Raw genomic sequence first — 21,799 nt, forward strand, 5'->3', positions numbered from 1 at the left:
GTGGGGGGGCACAGGGATCAGAGAGTGAGAATGTGGGGGAGGGGGAGGCACAGTGATCAGAGAGTGAGAATGTGGGGTGGGGGGGCACAGGGATCAGAGAGTGAGAATGTGGGGTGGGGGGGCACAGGGATCAGAGAGTGAGAATGTGGGGGAGGGGGAGGCACAGGGATCAGAGAGTGAGAATGTGGGGGTGGGGGGCACAGGGATCAGAGAGTGAGAATGTTGGGGAGGGGGAGGCACAGGGATCAGAGAGTGAGAATGTGGGGGTGAGGGGTCACAGGGATCAGAGAGTGAGAATGTGGGGGTGAGGGGTCACAGGGATCAGAGAGTGAGAATATGGAGGTGGGGGGGTCACAGGTATCAGAGAGTGAGAATGTGGGGGTGAGGGGTCACAGGGATCAGAGAGTGAGAATGTGGGGGTGAGGGGTCACAGGGATCAGAGAGTGAGAATGTGGGGTGAGGGGTCACAGGGATCAGAGAGTGAGAATGTGGGGGTGAGGGGTCACAGGGATCAGAGTGAGAATGTGGGTGGGCACAGGGATCAGAGAGTGAGAATGTGGAGGTGGGGGGGGTCACAGGGATCAGAGAGTGAGAATGTGGGGGTGAGGGGTCACAGGGATCAGAGAGTGAGAATGTGGGGGTGAGGGGTCACAGGGATCAGAGTGAGAATGTGGGTGGGCACAGGGATCAGAGAGTGAGAATGTGGGGGTGAGGGGTCACAGGGATCAGAGAGTGAGAATGTGGGGGTCGGGGGGTCACAGGGATCAGAGAGTGAGAATTTGGGGGTGAGGGGCACAGGGATCAGAGAGTGAGAATGTGGGGACACAGGGATCAGAGAGTGAGAATGTGGGGGGGGCACAGGGATCAGAGAGTGAGAATGTGGGGGTGGGCACAGGGATCAGAGAGTGAGAATGTGGGGGTGGGGGGGGTGGGCACAGGGATCAGAGAGTGAGAATGTGGGGGGGCACAGGGATCAGAGAGTGAGAATGTGGGGGGTGGGGGGTGGGGGGGGTCACAGGGATCAGAGAGTGAGAATGTGGGGGCACAGGGATCAGAGAGTGAGAATGCAGGGGTGGGGGGGGTCACAGGGATCAGAGAGTGAGAATGTGGGGGCACAGGGATCAGAGAGTGAGAATGCGGGGGTGGGGGGGTCACACGGATCAGAGAGTGAGAATGCGGGGGTGGGGGGGATCACACGGATCAGAGAGTGAGAACGTGGGGGTGGGGAGGCACAGGGATCAGAGAGTGAGAATGTGGGGGGGCACAGGGATCAGAGAGTGAGAATGCAGGGGTGGGGGGAGCACAGAGATCAGAGAGTGAGAATGTGGGGGCACGGATCAGAGAATGAGAATGTCGGGGTCAGGAATCAGTGAGAATGTGGAGGGGGGCAGGGATCAGAGAGTTTGAATGTGAGCTGGTGCAGGGAGCAGAGTGAGAACGTGAGATGGTGCAGGGATGAAAGAGTTTGAATGTGAGGTGGTGCAAGGAACCGAGTGAGAATGTGAGGGGGGCAGGGTGAGAGAGTGAGAATAGGATGACATCAATCAGTGAGAATGCGATACTGGGTCAGAGATTAACAGTATAGTTGGGTATTGGAGTTAGAATGGGAATAGTGTCGAGTGAAATGAGGAGGCTTCTGACTATGACATAGGGAAGGTAGACTGTGGGATTAGAGGGCTTGAGTCAGAGATTGGGCTTGGGGCTCTTGGTAACTTTAAGAATTAATCTTGAATCTGAGTGAAATTTGAAAATGTTATCAACTATTGAGGGCCCAGTGTGGGATTCAAGTCAGAGTGTTCTCTGGGCAATGCCTCAGACCTGATTGGAAGTGAAAATTTGGTGAGTGTCACCAAGGATGGGGCTCACAGATCTTGTCTTGGGATTTACTGCAGATTGTGACACCGTGTTGCACCATGTACATCTCAGCTTCAGAGGTCATAGGCGCAAGACTCAGGTTGAAGGCAAGCCCAAAGTCCCCCTTCAGTGTGGTATTGAAGAAGTGTTGTTTCTTCAAAGTGTTGCTTTTTTAAATGAGTCCTGAAAGCAAGGCCTTCCATTGTGCTATTTTGGAGATATGTGAGGGTGTTATCTTGTTTTTATCTCTCAAGCAACATCATGAAAACAGAATACTGGAGGACTAATTGGCTACATTTTTGGGGTGACGACGCGTCAAAAAGTACTTCATTGATTTTAAACAGTTGAGACATCCAGAAGTGATGAAAGGTGTGATGTAAAATGAAAGTTCTTTTAGTTTGTTGGCCTTTGGGCTTTGGGCTGGAGTACAACATGGGATCACAGTGTTAAGGAATCAAGGAGAGATCTGGCACTTAAGCAGATGCAGCTTTATTTAAGGAAGTTCTATAATTATACCTGTGATGCAAGATAAAGGATATGGATGTCGATCGTACTTTGTTGTGCATATCTTATTTGCCTGATTTGTGATGTGTTGTGAAATTGATTTGATTGTGTCATGTTTACATTTGAACACAAAATGGAAGCCAAGACCATTTTTCAACAAATGTTTTAATCAATCATTTTTAATTCATCAAATGATAAAAGTTTGGAATTTGCAGTTGGTTATCAATTCTGAATGATGTGAATTGGGACAGAGCAAAGGCTTAGATTTTGTTCATCTGTGAGACATATTCTGTTCAAGTTTTTCATCTTGCACTTATTAGAATTACCAGTGCCAGACCTCATAAAAGGATAACAAATTATGTTGTATGAGAAAAAGGATGCCACTTGATTGGAAAACGGAACCTGATTGAGGCAGCGCAGCCTTGCACACACAAGGCCTCAATGTACTCAAAGCTTTTATTTAATTGGGAAGAAGACAAAAAAATGTGTTTTTATTAGCAAAAGACATGGCCTTCATGTGAATAAATGTAGCTTCGAAGATGTATAAGTGAGCAATATTGCTGATACTCTTGAATTGGTTCGTAGTATAATTCTTAGCACCTTCAGAATTGTTCGGTAAGTGTTGCCCAAATGAGGAATACTTTCTCACATCAGTTCTGAGTTTGCAAATGTGGGCCAGTCACTTATGGTTACTACGTAGCCTGTATCCAACAGGCCAAAGTGACATGCTGTTTGATATGATCTATCAGTTATTTGGGCATGTGGCCTACATACCAACTTTATAATGGCACTGAAATTCCTCTGTCACGTTACTCATTTTTGCAGTAGGCAGGATTATTTTTGGCCTGACAGTTGTATCCCGTTAGTGAAGAGTAACACACGTGTATATTAGCAGTGTGAAGTGGTAGCTTCACCTGTTGCTCAAATCTTGGACACCTTGCATGCTCAGGGTGATTGGAGGTACACTGGGTGCTTCTTAGGGCATGGAGCCATTCATGCGTTTGTGAGATACACAGGAAGCGAGATACACAGGAAGCAATGATTTGATCATTGTCGCCACCAACTCAGAGGAAGCTTTGGTGTGCCTTACTTCAAGCTTGTATGATCAACAAATTGCTTGGGATCTATTTGCAAGGTTGACAATAGGCTAGTCTTACGGTGCGAGAGTTTTGTAGCAGTGGCCATGTCCCTAACTCTGGCCCAGGAATTCTGGTCAACTATTGTGTATGCTGCAGTAGAAATCCCAATGTTAACAAGTGAAGGTAGGTTTGTAGTAGAGATTTAGCTGACTTCTTGCTGGCATGTCAAAGAATGGGAGCTTGTTTCAGTTGGCTCCAGACAATTTGTGATCACTCTTTGTTTGGAGAGAACTGGAGCTGATGCCCAGGTCAGAAAGATCTTTCATTGCTTCTGAGTGATTCCCACAATTTTGTTTTTCGTATTTTCAGCATCTGTGGTATTTTGCTTTTATTTCATTGTTGCTTTAACCTCCCTCACAATGGAGCTCTTACCAAGGCTGTGCAAGAACAGCCTGGATGTAAACTGATGTGGAAAAATCTTTGAAAAGCAACATACATGGCAATGTTGAGACATGAGGATATACTGAATTTCATCCCGATTTTGGGAATGAATGCCACAAATGTAATGATTGATTAATCAATACTTCGGCAAAGAATAATTATTTGGTGATGAAATTCTATGTCTAATGCACTCATCTCTAAATTGCTGGGTGCATCTTCAACTTAATCTCAGAAGGCACCTTCCATGCATCAAAATACCCCAACCAAACGATTATTTTCTGAAGCAAGTCTTTGATGATTCAATAAGTAAATTTTGTGGGCTTAGACCTTCGAGAAGAGCCTCTGACATTGCCTTTGCTGTGAGACAAGTTCAAGAAAAATGTCAGGAACAGTGCAGAAGTTCTTCACTGCACTCATTGATATGATCAAAACATTTGAATAAGTAAGTTCCAAGGTTCTCTGAATTATGCTGCAAAGTTTCGATGTCCAAGAAACATCTTTACAATCCCGCCATAGCTTCATGGTGACCTGACTGCAACTGTTTTGAGTGGGTTTCTGATATCGACACCTTAGAATCCTCCCGGGGTCACACAAGTCTGTATGATCATCACCATGTTTTTTACAGTATACGCAGTGGCTATTAAAGATGTGTCGGTATTAAATACCATCTAAAGGGAACACACTTTCATCTTAGTTGCCTCTGTCATATCATTGCCTACTCTGCCCAAGAGCTACACATCTCCCTCAAACTCTACACACAGGAAACTTGATCTGTCCTTGAGTATTACCAAAACAAAACTCTATTTGGTCATCCAATATACAGTTTCTCTGGCTGTTGAAGGAGAGTCTGGAATATGTTGAGCCTTCCCATACCTCGACAGCCATCTCTCAAAAGGCCTCCATTGATGGGCGGATCTGACTGTAACAGCTGCATAAGTTCAGCCTTCTTCAAACCTCATCAACAAATATTTTGACACAGAACCACCTGCAAGTCAACAGAATCCTTGAATACAAAACAGTTGTCATCAGCACACTCCTGAACTGCAGTGAGACTTGCACTGTGTATCAGTGCATTCCAGTGCTAGAGAATTCTATAAGCAGTGCTTCTGCCACATCCTTCCCATTCAGTGGGATTCACGTGTCGGAATGGCTGAAATGTGTCTCCTGCCAGGTCTTGTTTTCTCAATCATCAATTGCATAATCTTTCAGGGGAGGACAAAGAAAACACTTTAAGGACATTCTGATGTGTGGTAGCATTGACTTTAAGCTGTTATTTCAAGCTGCATCACATTTTGAGTCACAATTTCTTAATAACGAGGCACAGCAGTGGCATGGAAGAAAAGGAGACCAATTGACCACCTCTGATTCCATTGCCTGTTGGGACGTCCTGCCCTATGTGGCCAGAGATCTGAGAGCCATGGATTAGCTTGTTAAGTCATATGAAGGCTTATAGAATTTCATGATCTTGAGCAACAATTACTCTTAAAGTGAGAGACAACTGATGACAGTGATCAGTGCAATGCATTCAAGGGATACGTTATTTGTTCACGGGATCTGGGTATCATTGGGTGGTTCAGCATTTATTGTCCATCCCTAATGCCCCGGCAAAGATGATGAGCTGCTGTATTGTTTGGGTTTTTGGGACACCTACGATGCTGTTAGGGAGCAAGTACCAGCATTTTGACCCAGGGACACTGAAGGAACAACTGTACATTTCCAAATCAAAATGGTGAAATGTTTGGAGGGAGAACGTGCGGGTGGTGATGTTCCCATGGATCTGCTGACCTTGTGCTTGAAGTTGGTGGAGGTCATTGGTTTGTTGGAAGAGTCTTGGTGAGTTAGTGCAGTGCATCTTCTGGAATTGAGCATCAGTGGTGACTAGAATAAATGTTGGAGGTGATGGGTACCAGTCAAGAAGCTGCTTTTTACTGGATGGTGTCAATCACCTTGAGTCTTGTTGGAACTGTGCTCATACATGCAAATGTGGAATATCCATCTCACTCCTGACTTATGACATATAGATATTAGGCAGTCTTCATGGAGACAGGAGGTGAGATCCAAAATAAAAATTCATGACCTTTGACCTACTTTTGTAGCCACAGCCTTCATAAAGCTAGTCCAGTTCAGTTTCTAGTCAGTGGTAATGCTAAGGTTGTTAAAAGTGGGCAATTCCAACAATGCTGTTACTGTTGAATGTCAAGGAGGGATAGTTTGACTGTTTTGATGAAAGGTTTATTGCTTGGCGCTTGTGTGGCTTGAATGTTACTTCATAAACACATGCAATAGGAAGGTGTAGAATGGTTTACTGATTGGCTTAGTTGAAGAGGGAGGCTCCTATAGAACATAAACTGTGGCATGGACCAGCTGAACTGAATGACCAGTCTCTGTGCTCTGCTGTGCCACAGTTATGGAGGATCTTATGGCCGAGTGATAATGTCCCCAGCCGTGGGCCAAAATGTTCAATCCTCCCTGCTCCGAAGGTATGTCATAACATGTTTGGACAGGTTGATTGAAATAAGTACAACAGCTGCAAATATAATAGAGCTGTTCAGAAAAACCCTTGCCTAATCAGTAATTGGTTTCCTCAAATGTAGAGATGCCAACATTACGAGCATTCCGTGTAGTTGGAACTTTGAAATTGATATTCATATTGAAACCGTGTTCTACTTTGTATTTGTTTTGCAATCTTTATTTTCCTGGTACTGAACATTTTTAAAAAATGAGTACAATGCAGTTGATTAAAACTGTGACAACTGTGACTGTAAACAACACATTGAACTGCAGGTTGAATTTGAAATTCTTCATTGGTTTTGTAATATGTTAGTTTTGAGATAAAGGTGTGCCTCAAGTAATGACTTCCATGACACTGATACTTTAGAAAGCTCAACTGGAAAAACAGCTTTCAGTGTTCGTCACACTGACTTTGGATTGGTCATTGAGAAGATGCAGATGTGATTTAGCAAAATGGAGCATGGCATGGAAACTTTATTTGTAAGGTTATGTGAGAGAAGCTCAAGATGTTCTCCATGGAGCCATGATTTCATGTGGTCAGAGATTATAACAGGTTTAGATAAGGTGGACAAAGTGAAGCTCTTCCCATTCATTAAAGGAACAAGGAGGACAACAAAGATTTAACAAAAAGATGGAGGAGGCAGTAGTGATATTTTTACATAGCGAGTGGTAATGACCCAGAACTGTCAGCCCACGAGAGTGATTGAAGGGGAAATGATGAATGATTTCAGAAGAAAATTGTACGGACTCTTGAAGGAAATAAACTTATTTATGGGGATAGTTATAGGGGTAGAGTAGAGGAGTGCAACTGATTGAGAGCAGTCTATGGAATTGGACTTGATTGATTGAATGACCACCCCGTTTTGTCAATGATACTGTGGCTCAGAAATCCTTCAAAGTAAAAGGCCTTTTGTAGCCGAAATGCCCATTTCAACTCTCCATTTCACTATACCTGCACTGGGACAGTGGAAGTGTCATTCCTGAAGTGAGCTGATCTAGTGGCATGGGCTGGCTTCTGATTTTTGGGTTGATTACATTTAAGGTTCAGAAAAATCATACAATCTTTTAATCTCTTTGAATTGTCACAAAGCTGGTCCCTTTTTCTAAAAGCTGTTCCTTTTCTCATGGTTACTGTGTCCTTGGTTTTTTTTCAGAGGGTCATAAACAGCTCCCGGCTCCAAGGTGGCTAGTTTGGTACAGCAATGTAAAAAGGATGTTGAGAGGCTTTTTGTTTATATGTTAACAGGTGAGACTTCAGGCCAAAGTGGTCATGATTTAGAAGTGACCTATATAATGAAAGGGGAGTGATCAGCTCTCTAGCTGAGCATTTCAGTCAAGAACTAGTTAGGAATTCACCTGTGTGGAAACAGGCTGCGAGCGAACTCTCCTTCTGCCCTTCTAACCTGAACCTGTAAACATTTGTTCTATTTTTACTGTTTTTTTGGGACTGTTGTGTATATTTGGAACAGCATAATTAAGTCTTGTTTGGGTAGACTGAGTTCTGTAGGGATTCTTTATTTCTGTTCTTGGTGTTTCATTGTGTAATTTTGTGAATAAAGTTTTGTCTGTTTTAAAACCTGATGGTTAACCTAGCAAACGTACTCCACGTAATTTTCACTATACACTTACTGAAACAAATTACAAAGTTATGATCTGGGCTGCCTGCTTAAGAATGGTCTGAGTGGTCTGGCCTAGTCCATAACAGAATATAACCTTTTTTTATTTAGCCTGCCTCTGGTTTTTACAAAGGTCTGTAGTCTTTGGTCAGGCTTTTATTTTATTCACTGATGGAATGTGGGCTTCAGTGACTGGGTCAGCATTTGTTACTTGTCTCTAGTTACCTTTGGTGGTGGTGAGCTGCCTTCCTCAACTGCTGCAATCCGTGTGCTGTGGTAGATTCACCTCTTGTCTTTTTATAATGAAGGATAGAACTTATGTTAAGATAGCATCTTCCTTAAGCTTAGGACACCACTGAACAAATGCAGTACTTTTGAAATGTAATCTAATTTATACAGCATTCAGTCTCATACACAGGCTCTGCAAACAGCAATGTAATGTTAAAAACTTCTGCTTTGTGAAGTTGAGGTATGAATATTCACTGTTGAACAAGGCAGAATTCCTCTGTGGTTCAATGGGATTTTTTTTACATGTAACTGAAAGGTATTTGGCCACTTAAAAAGTTTGAAACCTTTGATTCTTGATCGTCACCTTTAATCAGTGCCCTGTGTTCTTGAACGTTTTGCCGCTGGGAACTGTATCTGTCCCAGACGTTTTACAATTCTAAACACCTGTAACAAATCTCCCCTCAGCCTTCTGCCCTGTGAGCACAACCCCTGTTAGTTAAGGCGAGGGAACCTGCAGGGAACCTCCATGTGGTCAAACCTTTCCTATGAGTGTGACCCAATGAGAGAGTAAATTGTAAAAATAATCCATGAAGGAAGCTTACTAGACGTTACTCAGAATTTCCTCAGTACTGACCAGTGATTGGAATCAAATATGATACTGCTGGTGGCAACCACTCCTCTACAACAAAGAAAATATATGTAAGGTTTTTTCTCTTTTGCTGATTTCCTGTTCTTAATTTTTTTTTTGCAGGTAAACTGTTCATCTGAAACAATGGAGTCAATGCTAAATAAACTGAAGAGTACTGTTACTAAGGTAACAGCAGATGTTACCAGTGCAGTCATGGGAAACCCTGTCACAAGGGAGTTTGAAGTTGGGAGGCACATAGCAAGTGCTGGGCCAGGAATGACCTGGAAGGTCTTTCATGGTGTGAAGAAGTCAACCAAACAGGTAATACAGATTCTAAGAACAACTGAAAACATATTCTGATTCATTTTAGCCAGAAGAATTTCTTAGTTGAAAGGAAATTTCTGTTGTGCTGTCTTATAAATGACCTAGTTTGAAGTAGGAAATAAAAGCCGAAAATGCTGAGAATATTCAGCAGGGTTGGTAGTAACATCAGTTCACAGGGAAACGGACTGAATGTTGCAGGTCTTTGATCTTTCATCAGAATTTTCTGTTGAAAGACAGCAGACTTGAAACCTTTAGCTCCAGGTGCCAGATCTCCTGAGTATTTCCAGTGCCATTTTGTGTCTTCATTTCTGATTTCTAGCGTCAAGAATATTTTGCTTCCATGTGAGGTCAGTCTGGCTGAGGTAGAGTGTTATCTGGGTAGACTCAACTTTGCACAGTCTGTGAGGTGAACATTAGCAAATCTCTTTTCCTATTGTACATCTTGGTGACAAATATGAAATGAAAATGTAAAAGGAGAGAGGTGTAAAATGGGCTGCCCATTTGCTCTGATAGTGATTATGTAGGGTGTAGGTTTGCTCGCTGAGCTGTAGGTTTGATATCCAGACGTTTCATTACCTGGCTAGGTAACATCAGCAGTGGTGACCCCTAAGTGAAGCGAAGCTGTTGTCTCCTGCTTTCTATTTATATGTTTGTCCTGGATGGGTTTCCTGGGGTTTGTGGTGATGTCATTTTCTGTTCATTTTCTGAGGGGTTGATAGATGGTATCTAGATCTATGTGCTTGTTTATGGCGTCGTGGTTGGAGTGCCAGGCCTCTAGGAATTCTCTAACATGTCTTTGCTTAGCCTGTCCCAGGATAGATGTGTTGTCCCAGTCAAAATGGTGTTTTTTTTCATCCGTGTGTAGGGCTACGGGGGAGAGAGGGTTGTGTCTTTTTGTGGCTAATTGGTGTTCATGATTATATCCAACCTTCTCTGTAAAAATTCAGTAGATCTGCCAGCATCTGTGAAAAGAAAGTAGATTTAACACTTCCGGTCCAGTGACCCTTCATCAGAACTGGCTCCTTCAAATTTAAAAGAAGACACAACATTTCTTCTGTAAAGTCTAAAATAAATTCCAGTCCAAAGATCAAGTTTGACAAATATCCTCGCCAGATGAAAAACTGCTAATTCATGACAGTTAATATTTAATAGACCTAGTTATTGTACACCATAGCAACAGCATTTGAATTTTCGAAATGGTGTCAGTGGAAATGATCTTCGTTTAATGGCCATCTATGCAGAATTGGTTAAGTATTTTGACTTCATGAAGCTATTTTAGGAAAGAACACCACATAATCACAGTGACCCAGACAGTTGGCTGGATGTTAAGATGTTGGATAGTTACATTTGATGAAGTAGTGAAGCAATTCGTGAATTGTGGGCAGGAGAAATATAATTTACATTAATATAGCACTTTTCATGACCACGGGACACTCCAAAATATTTTGTAGCCAGTTAAATATTTTTGAAGTATGGTCATTACTGTAATAAAGGGAAGTTGGGAGTCAAGATGCACATAGCAAATTGAGAAGCAGGAATGTGACAAAGGTCAGGTAATTTGATTTTTTGGGATATCAGTTGAAGAACCTGGAGAGGGCTCCTAATCTCATGCTTGAATTTGACTCATGTGGTTACATCCATCTTAGAATACAGGAATGAAAGCTGGAAGTGCTGGAAATACTCAGCATGTTTGACAGCACCTATGGAAAAAACAACAGAGTTAATGTTGAGCGTTAATGGACTTACATCAGATTAGGCTACTTGGTATTTCAGCATTTTCTGTTGATATTTCAGATTTCCAGTGGCCACAGTATTTTGTTTTTTTATGTTAGAATGTTGGACCACATTTAATTTCTATTTCAAAGTCAGTTAGATAGTGCAGCATTTCTTCAGTTCTGTGCTTCCAACAGTGTGACGTTCCCTCAGCATCAACCCTCTGACAGTGCACGTTTCCTTCAGTACTACCCTAGAATGTCAACTTATATTATTTTTGTTTCTCTGAACCAGGTTTTGAACTGACAGCCTTGGACTGTGAAGCAAGACAGCTATCACTGAGAGCCAGTGCTGTCAAGGTGTTCACTGCGTTCCACTGAGAAAACTTACTTTAGGTGGTGTTTAGGTGCATTACCAACACTTGCTGACTTGTACTTGGCTGTTCACATCTGGATTCTGTGGAATAGGGTGCTATCTACCATAATGAAAATTATTCGAACTTGCACTTTTATTTGACATAGTGTGAAATGTGGTATTGTGTAGGCCATCTATTGTACATGCAAGTGCAGCTTAGTGTTTAGCATTTTCCTGTAAGTCTGGCGGTTGTGGCTTCTCGTCCCTTGAGTTCAGTGGATGATATTGAGTGTATAAGATCTAGTAACATAGCACATGGCATCTCCATGTGCTACGTGAATACAAGTTGAAGTTTGGGTCCTCTTTGTGAGGTCAATTTAAAAGACCCACAGCACTGTTTCAAAGAAGAATAGAGACTTTATCCCTCATGCCACTAATATTAATACCTCAGCTTTCATCAAAAAAGATGATCTGGTCATTAGCACATACTCTCTGTGAGAACTGGCTGAGAGCAAATTTGTTGTCCTGTTTCCCACTTTACATGATTGACTGCAGGTTTTGAAGAGACCTCATTGGCTATGGAGTGCTTTGGGATTTGCACAGGCACACTGCATAAACAACTTTCAAATGTAAACCCCCTTTGTTGGCATTGTTCCAATACTACTTTGCTTAGTGCTTTCCATGACCTCTGGATTTTTGTTACAATGAGATATTCTGAACTTCACACTGTGCTCCTGCTGTGGTCTAATGTTGACAATAAATCCAGTGAATTCATTGCTTTCATTTTTATTATCCCTAAAATTGTATGCTTGTAGCTTCGTTATCTTTATTTGTGTTCATCCTACTGCAGTGTCTCTGTTGAATTTCTTAGCTTTTTCTCTTCAGCCTATCTGCATATGGAATGACGTATGGGTCATTTTAGTTTTCAATTCAAACCACTCTATTGAGACTGCCTGTTGATTACTTAATCATCAGCATTATACAGCACCCTGGGAATTAAGTAGTGCCTCATGATGCTGTCTTTAATTGTGCTCCAAGCATGACCAGTTTCAGTACTGAGTTGCATTCCGGCTTTTACATTTTTGTTACATAGCTACCCTGCTTAGGACCTAACTCAACAATCAAGTCATAAGTTTTTGTGCCACATATTAACACACCGGCAGAATGCTCAACTACTACATAGCAATGCTATCAGGGAAATTCTCCTTGCAAAATTTCTACTGAACAAAATGGAAGTGTATGGTTTCAAATTCCCCCTTGATGGTACAGAAGTAACGTGTTGTGTTTGATGGAGTGCTTTAACATAGAAAAACTGCCTGAAGCACTTGACAGAAACAGAATTATCAGACAAAATCTGACATTGAGCTATGCAATGGGATAATTTTGGGCACATGATACAAAGCTTGGTTTTCGGGAGCAGGTTCCAGAGCGTGAGGCCCAGGTAGGTGAGGGCACAGCCAGCACTGAAAGAAAGTAGATGCAGAAAAGTCCAGTATTGCAGGAGTGCAGAGAACAAGGAGGGTTCCGTTGGAAAAGTCTCAAATCAGCATACCACATCGATGATAAAGTGAAGGTAGATGTGCAACATTTCAATTCTCAAGCATTGATCCTAGTTTCTTCATTGTCTTTTCATTTTTCAGGAGGTAGCTGTATTTGTTTTTGATAAAAAATTAATTGAGAAATATCAAAAATTTGAAAAGGATCTCATCATTGATTTACTGAAAAAAGGTGTGCAACAGCTCACCAGGCTGAGACACCCACGCCTACTGACAGTGCAGCATCCTTTAGAGGAGTCGAGGTACCAGAATTTTGATACTACTTATTTTCATGACCAACAATGAACATTAACTTGTTTTTATAAACTAATATTTATTTTTTGATTTAACTGATTCTTTTTTCTTTACAGAGATTGTTTAGCCTTTTGCACGGAGCCTGTTTTTGCAAGTTTAGCCAATGTCCTAGGTTGTTACGACCACCTACCATGTCCTACACCTGCAGAAATTAAAGAGCACCAGCTTTATGATGTGGAAATCAAATTCGGTTTGTTGCAGGTGAATTGCCAGTACATTTGTTCAAGAGTTATATTGGTGCAATAATTGCTGCATGTCCTGCATGTCTGCCTCAACCTGCTGCTTTAACTGTAAGTAAAAAATGAGGTCTGCAGATGCTGGAGATCACAGCTGCAAATGTGTTGCTGGTCAAAGCACAGCAGGCCAGGCAGCATCTCAGGAATAGAGAATTCGACGTTTCGAGCATAAGCCCTTCATCAGGAAAAAGGGCTGATGAAGGGCTTATGCTCGAAACGTCGAATTCTCTATTCCTGAGATGCTGCCAGGCCTGCTGTGCTTTGACCAGCAACACATTTGCAGCTGCTGCTTTAACTGGCCAATCTCCAGTTCACAAAATTGCTAATTGTCCTATAGTTCTATAAACATGCATGGTGCTTCACACGACAGTATCCACAGACTAAAATATGATATTGTTCATCTCCTTTCTTCCCATTTTCAGGTCAGTCTTACTGGTTAAAGGAAAATAATTGCAATTTTTTTCATGTCCTAGAACATTTCAGAGCTAATAATTGTAATTCTAATGTGCATTTATTGTTGGTAAATAGGCAAGTGTAACAGTCAGCTTGCACAAGGAAACCCAGAAACAGCAACAAAATTGCACAGCACTTTAACAGGCCATGCAACCCAGCCCAACTGTGCTAATGTTTATACTCCACCTGAACTTCCTCCCAGTTGACTTAATCTCACCCTCCAGTAGAACATGTCCTTTCTTTCTCCTGCACCCAACTTGCTTCTTCTTATATGATCAATGAATTATTCTTCACATATTGGTGAAGGTGAAATGCTGACTAGATCACTTGTTGAATCCGTTTCATACGAAGTTGTCGTTGGTGACAACAAGATGGCTAAGAAGGCGTTTCGCACGCTTTCCTTCATTGCTCAAACCTTTGAATATAGGAGTTGGGACATCATGTTGAGGTTCGGCAAGATGTTGGCGAGGCTTCCTCTGGAATACTGTGTGCAGTTCTGCTCACCCTGCTGTAGGAAGGATATTATTAGATTTGAAAGAGTTGAGAAAGAATTTACTAGGATGTTGCCAGGAACGGAGGGTTTGTGCTATAGTAGGTTGGAACCTTTTCTGTGGTTCGTAGGAGGTTGAGGGGGTGACCTTGTACGGATTTATAAAATCATGAGTGGTAAAAATAGGGTAAATAACAAAGGTCTTTTCCTTATGATGGAGGAGTTCAAGATTAGGGGACATATTTTCAAGGTGAGAGGAGAAAAGTTTAAAAAGCTGATTTTAAGGATTGTGTTCTAGGAGAGGTTTTCGGGAGCAGGTTCCAGAGCGTGAGGCTCCGGTAGGTGAGGGCACAGCCAGCACTGAAAGAAATTGTAGATGCAGAAAAGTCCAGTGTTGCAGGAGTGCAGAGAACATGGAGGGTTAAAAATCTCAAATCAGCATACCACATCAATGATAAAGCAAAGGTAGATATACAATATTCAACTCTCAAGCATTAATTTTAGCTTCTTCATTGTCTTCATTAAAACGTTTTTTCACACACAGTAGTTCGTAGGTGGAATGAAGTGCCAGAGGTTGTGCTGGTGGATGGACAGGTACATGAGTAGAGAGAAAGAGAGGACTGCAGATGCTGGAGAGTCAGAGTTGAAAAGTGTGGTGCTGGAAAAGTACAGCAAGTCAGGCAGCATCCGAGGAGCAGGAGAGTCGACATTTTGGGCATAAGACCTTCATTAGGCATCAGCCTTTCCTGATGAAGGGCTTATGCCTGAGATGTTGCTCCTCAGATGCTGGCTAACCTGCTGTATTTTTCCAGCGCCACACTTTTCAACTCCAAAACATGAAGCAAGGTTTGGAAGGATATGGGTGAAATGCAGGCAAGTGGGACTAGTTTAGTTGGGAACATAGTTGACATGGACTAGTCAGCTTGAAGTCTGTTTCCATACGGTGTGACTCTATGACCAGCAATTGTTGCCCATCCCTGATTGCCTTAGAACTGAGTGGCATGTTGGGTCATATGAAAAACCAGTCAAACTCATCCTTGTTGCTGTGGTCTGGAGTCAGACCTTCCAGCACATCAGAGAATCCATTACATCCACCACATTTGGGCTATCTTATTCAAAAGATATCTTATCAGTGCAGAACACTCATACCAATCTAGATTATAGTCTCAAATCTGTAGCCTGGGTTTTGAGCGCATGATTTTGGTCAGAGGAGAGAGTGCTGTCACTGAGTCTAGATTGACACTATAAGGAAATGCCAACTAATATGGTATCAACCTACACAAAAATTTAACTGGATTTTGTGTTCTGTTGCTGAAACGAGAGATGTACTGTTGAAGATTTTCACTCGTCAGAACAAACGCCAAATTTCAAACATTCATAACAGTCTATACAACTGGAAAAAAGGAAGTTGATTGGTTCACAAGATGACTATTTGACTGAGGCATCAGAGAAGACAGTGTCATAAACCATTCAAATTCCACCTTTGGAGCTGGTAGAATTTAAATTAATAAAGTCTAGAATTGAAAGCTAATGTTACTAATGGTGAACAATTGTCATGCTTTGTTGCAAATCCCATCTGATTCATTACCACTCTTCAGGGAAAGAAACTTACTTTCCTTTTCCAGTCTGGCCTATATGTAGTTCTAGGTCCGCAATAATTCGGTAAACTCTTAAGTGCCTCTGAAATGGCCCAGTGACCATCAATGTTTAAAAAATAATTTCGGATGGGCACCAAATGCTGGCCTTGCCAGTTCTACCAACATCCATGAAAGAATAGATAAAACTGTCCAAGTTAGTGGGAAATTCAAAAAATACACATATTCTTTTTGTTTACCAAAGAATGTACCCATCTCGTATTATACGTTCATGTGATTATTTGAAAATTAACATTATTGAGTGTCCTGATCAGTATGAGATGGCCAGCTTGACCAAACATTTCTGTTGTGGCATTAATATTCAGATTCTGCACTGTCAAGTGACCTGTTGCTGTTCCCTTTTAACAAAGTGAAAAGATGTCATGCGTGAAGAGTACAGTTGTTCAATTGTAACGTTTCATAAAGTGATCAGACTGCAAACTAATACCTGTATAATGTTTCAACCAGTGATTGGCTCCTATCCATTGTTACTCTGTTCTGATATTAAAACCTGACAATTATATACAAATGCAATGTCCTACAAAAGACAATAATCAATGAATCACAAAGTCCAAGAAAGCAGCAATTATTCTTTCCAAAGAGGATTAAGATGTACAGGAAGATAGATTCCATGATCAAATAATAGAAAGGTAGCCTTTCACCCATTGTGTGACGTGTAATCTCTCTAAAATATACCAATTTTTTTTTCACTGTAAATGACTGCAGAGAGCAGTTATTGTTTTAATGCAGTATTTAATCAAATGTGTTGAACTGTTAAATGTTTTTGGTAGTGTTAGAGGGAAGGGAATTAATTAGAACATCAGTATCATGGTATCATTTGCATCACAAAAATTTATAAACTTAGTTTAATGTTTCACCCTAAGTCATGTGGTTAGATTCTGAAAAGGAAATAGTATAGCACTATTGTAATGTAGGAAACTCTGCAGCCAACTTAAACATTGCCAGCATCACACTCCACTCCAGAACTAGAAGTAACCAGGCCATGCTGTTTTAGTGATATTGGTTGAATTAATATTAGACAAGACATAAGCAGAACTCCCTGCTCCTCTTTGAAACAATGCTGTGGGAATCTTTTTGACAGGGCCTCAATTTAATCTCTCAACTGAAAAATGGCAGTGCCAATCATGTAGCACTGTTTCAGTAGTGCCTGGAGTGTCACCCTTCATTTTGTGCTCACTGGCTCAGAGTGCTACCCAATGAGCCAAGGCTGCCATTAGCCTGAGTAGAGCAAGGTGTTGTACCTAATGTCCTCTGTCAGCACCATCTGAAATATATGTTTATTAGCATATTCATGGACTCTTGTGGTGCAGTGATCGTGCCTCTGCTTCTGGATCTGTAGGTCTGGGTTCAGGTCTCACCTGCCCCAGATGTGTGTCATAACCTCTCTGAACAAAAACAGAATTTGCGTTAATACTTGGGGTCCAGTGACTCTTCAGAGCCTGTTAGCTCTGTTTCTCTCTCCACAGATGCTGCCAGATCTCCAGCAATTTCTGTTTTTGTTTCAAATTTCAAGCATCCCTGTCATTCTTTTGTTCACATCTCTGAACAGGTTGGTTTGAAAACATCTTAAAAGGTGTGTTGCCAGAAATGCATTCACTTGCATAACAAAGGCGTGCTTCAAAATAACGCTTGAGCTGTGATGTTTTGGTACACTTCTGAAGACTTTTTATGAGGCACAAAACAAGTATTTTATGTGTTCTGTTGGAACAGTTACAACTTAAAACAAAAGCCCCTGGTAAGTGTTGATTGAGTTTTCCCTCTGCATCTCCCTGATCAGTATGGACACTGCAAGGTAAGAAGTGAAGTACTTGCAGCTTCAGTGTTCATATTTCTAGCACCGCAGGTGTTTGTTGTTGTAAGTTGGTCATTTATCTGATTGTCGTATTTGGATTCTTGATACGAGCAAATCAGCTGTGTAATTCATCTAAAAGCCAACAACGCCTGCAGTTGAAACTAATTAATTGGCTGGGTTGTTGCAAAAACAGGGACAGTGTTTTAAGAAATGCAAATTCTTTCTTCCAACTTACTTGATTTTTTACATTTATTGTCCCATGTACTGTGACAACCTTGTTAGGGTTTTGTAACCACAGTTACCTAATAAAAATAACAATTTGTTGAAATTTTATGCTAGTTTATTGAATATGCACAGAGCAGCACTTGCTGATACTTTATGAAATCAGATAAAGTATACGACCATAGCACTTAGGGTGGTTCAGTATTGGCAGATGATAACAGGCTTGAGGCATGGAATGTGTTGATCTTGTTAAAGCCTTGAAGGCAGCATTCTCCTCTGTAGCTAAGGTATAAGGGTCTCTGCTGGGTCTTCCTCCCCTTCTTGTCCATTTTCCAACTTGAGAAACAGCTCTTTGAGGACTGTCTGATGAAGACTGACGTCTACCCTGAGCACTTGTTGATGAAGCCAGTTTCCAGGGGCTGGTAACTTAGTCTGTGTCAATCAATTGTCTGAATTATTTTGGCGAATGACCATAGAACCAATACTCATGATGTCAGATTATTCTTGTCCCCTTAGCGACCTCCATTTGAAGGTTATTTTTCATCTCTTCTAAGAACAAACCTTATTTTCACAAATATTGCACTCATAATAGGGTAATGTGGTGCCTGGTAAATCTTGAATATGCTGGTAGAAGGCTAGTTACGATTGTATCACAGTTAAACGAGGTCTCACACTGCACAGGAAACAACAAATAGGAATGATAAGTGAATGCAAGTTTAAAGGGGGCACCAATTTTCAACAGCCTCTCAATGTCAATTTGTTAAGCTTTATGAGTCTTGTTTTCTCTGATGTTCACCTGGTCATAATGTCAGCAAGCTTGTGTCTACAGATTTGTCCTTTTTCAGAGTATCTTATTGCTATATTTCCAATCTACCAGCCCCTAATGTAACAAATGGCATAGTGCACAAGCTTAATTTAGTTAAGGCAATATTCTAACATTGAACTGTGGAATACAGTAATGTCATCCTTCTTTAATCTGTAGGTTTGCGAAGCCTTGTCCTTTTTACACAGCAGTGTGAAAATGATTCATGGTAACCTGACACCAGAGAATATCATTTTGAATAAAAGTGGCGCCTGGAAAATCATGGGTTTTGACTTTTGCATCTCTTCATCTAATCCCTCAGAGCAGGAGGTAAGGACAATGGAGTTATTCAGCTGGCTGCTTTTCTCTATTCACAATTTGAACAAGACATTATCAAAAAGGTCTGCTTTCTCCTGAGTGAGAAACTAATACTGAAAACGCAAGCTCCTTTGGGAACAAGAATTACCTGCAAAATTTTGATTTTTGTTGAATATAATTTAAATAGTTTGTCTTGCTTTTTAATAAATTCATTCGTGGGATGAGGGTGTCACTGGCCAGGCAGCATTAATAGCCCATCCCTAATTACCCAGGGGGCAATTAAGAGTCAACCACATTGCTGTGGGTCTGGACTCACATGCAGAACAGACCAGGTAAAGATGGCAGCTTACTTCCTGGAGGACATTAGTGAACAATTGACAATAGATTCGTGGTCATCATTAGACTATTAATTCCAGATTTTTATTGAATTCAGATTCCATTGTCTGCCATGGTGGTTTTGAACATTATCTGCGTCTCTATTAACAATCCAGCGACAATACCACTAGGCCCTCGCATCCCCAATAATTTTATAATACTATTCATGTGTGAATATATTTTAGGGTTTATACCATGTTTTTTCAAAAGAGATATATTTTCACGCTGTGATTTGGTGGCGTAGCATTTTCATAAAAAAACACAGCTCCTGTGATACAAATGCCGTGGCAATGTAATATTAATTGTCCAACTCCCAAGTAAGTGCTGGAGTCAGGCTGGTATTGTGTGGTCTTGGTCCCATGTCAGCTAGATCACAAAACTTGGCAGCTTTCCTTCTCCCAAAAGATAGAAATGAACCACTTGAATTTTTCTGACTATCTTTTGTAATTGTAAAACTTGAATTCCTGATCTTGGAGTTGCTGGACAAGTGTTATGACCACTGGACTCTGTCTCTTGTACCTTGCTGAATTTCCTTGGGGCTTGTTTTTTAACTCTGTCCTCATCTTGGGTTTTTCATCATTTGGATGCGCTGTATAATTTTCATATCTAACTGAGGCGTGTGAATAGTATTAAGGTGGACTTTGAAAAATAATTGTAACTGGTGAGTGATGCAGTAAATAAATTACCTCAGTTGGCTGGCTTGTGATTGAATAACAGCAACAACATGTGTTCAATTCTTGTTCTGACTGAGGTCACCAACAATGTCCCACCTTCTCAACCTTGCTACTTGCCTGGGCATGGTGACCCTGAGACAACTGGTGATATTTTAACCTCTCTGTAATGAAAGAACAACCCGATGGTCCTCTGAGACTATGGGGACTTTTCCTTTGCCATGAACAAATGCCTTGTTGTTTTCTGGATTGATAGTAGATGGATTCTGTGAAACCTGTACTATAATTTAATCTAGACAAATTAAGGAATGGTAATAGACTTCCAAATTAGGATGGAGTGCGACAATGTAGCACTTTTGCTGTTCTGGAATTGTTTAATATTGAGATCGCAGAGCCGAGAGAGTAACTTCACTGAACTGGTGGACTTGATCATGCAGATAATACACACAAATGATGTGTTAGTGATAGAGTGTAGGTATTGCATACATGACACCAATCAGTCAAATATACAAATTGTTGAGCTAGGTCCATTTCAGTGAGGTGATTTTTAAAATTTCAATCATTTTCGTAACTTAAGCCTTGCATCTGGTTGAATGAGACTTTGGTAAGTTAGGTTTTCAGCTTCTGTTCTGTTCTCATCATCACCATGTTGGTCTGATCCAGTCTGACTATTTGATTTTAGTTCATTCACTGGATATGGTAAAGGCACTGGTAAAGCCATTTCTAATTTGCCTTTGGGGATGTGATGCCAGCTACTAATCGTCAGTGGCACATTCAAATGGTTCTTAATGATGTGTGAGTGTTGATGAAGGTTAACAGATGTTGGACCTCTTGGAGGTGGACAGTATTTGATATGATATTTGTCTGTCAACTGCCAACCCAAGTCTGCGTGTTGCCCACATTCTACTATAGGCTGGCAGGCCCTACTTCAGGAGTGAAGAAGTTCTCAATAACCTCACCCCCAATGAGAGGAAGCTTCATTGGTGAGGTAACTGAAATCTACAACATTGTAAAGCAAGAGGCATTTCGCTCTATTCCTTCAAGCAACACAACAAACTTAAATGATAATTTGCCCAAAGTGAGTGTAGTGTGTTTTGGGCCTATACTTTCCAAATTCTCCACACTAGGTGTTTCTCTCATGTCTGGGTCACTTGTAGACAGGTTGATAGAGAAAGATTGGAGAAAATTGGGATGAGAATCTTCATTAATGAGGATGGCTTGAAGTTGGGACTTTCTCTTTGGGGAGAAGAAGGCTAAGAGGCCAGGCTGGATAGAAACGTTCCCATTTGTAAACATCACAAGAATGAGATGTCATCAATTGATTTGCAAATTGAATAAATACGATATGAGAACTTTTTCACGAAGTGAGTAGTTGGGGTGTAGAATTTACTGCCTGGAAGTGTGGAAATTGCAGGAGACTGGCACTGGGTAATAATGCTTATTTGAAAGGTCAGTGCAAGCACAGTGCACCAAATGGTATCGACAGTCCTGTAGCACTTGTTGTGAAATGAATGGAGATAGATTTCTCTGCATAGTCAATAGCTCTTTACCTTTATATCATATGATAACTAGGATCATTGAATGTGCACTCAGTGGCCTCAAGTCTTTTGTTCACCTATTGATTGTGGCATTCCTATATTACTGGAATGTTATGTGAGTGGATGCAAACGCATTGCATTCCAA

General features: G+C 41.2%; 1 protein-coding gene across 1 annotated transcript in view; it reads left to right on the top strand.

The window, feature by feature from the left end:
- Positions 1-21,799, top strand: part of scyl2 (SCY1 like pseudokinase 2) — a 57,008-nt gene that overhangs the window by 1,785 nt on the left and 33,424 nt on the right. The window contains exons 2-5 of the mRNA XM_060839596.1: positions 8,985-9,182; positions 12,893-13,050; positions 13,159-13,303; positions 18,933-19,082. Coding sequence (XP_060695579.1) covers positions 9,006-9,182; positions 12,893-13,050; positions 13,159-13,303; positions 18,933-19,082 — 630 coding nt within the window. The 5' untranslated portion in view covers positions 8,985-9,005. The remainder of the gene's footprint in view (positions 1-8,984; positions 9,183-12,892; positions 13,051-13,158; positions 13,304-18,932; positions 19,083-21,799) is intronic.

This window comes from Hemiscyllium ocellatum, chromosome 19 (assembly GCF_020745735.1).
Source record: "Hemiscyllium ocellatum isolate sHemOce1 chromosome 19, sHemOce1.pat.X.cur, whole genome shotgun sequence".
NCBI lineage: Eukaryota > Metazoa > Chordata > Chondrichthyes > Orectolobiformes > Hemiscylliidae > Hemiscyllium > Hemiscyllium ocellatum.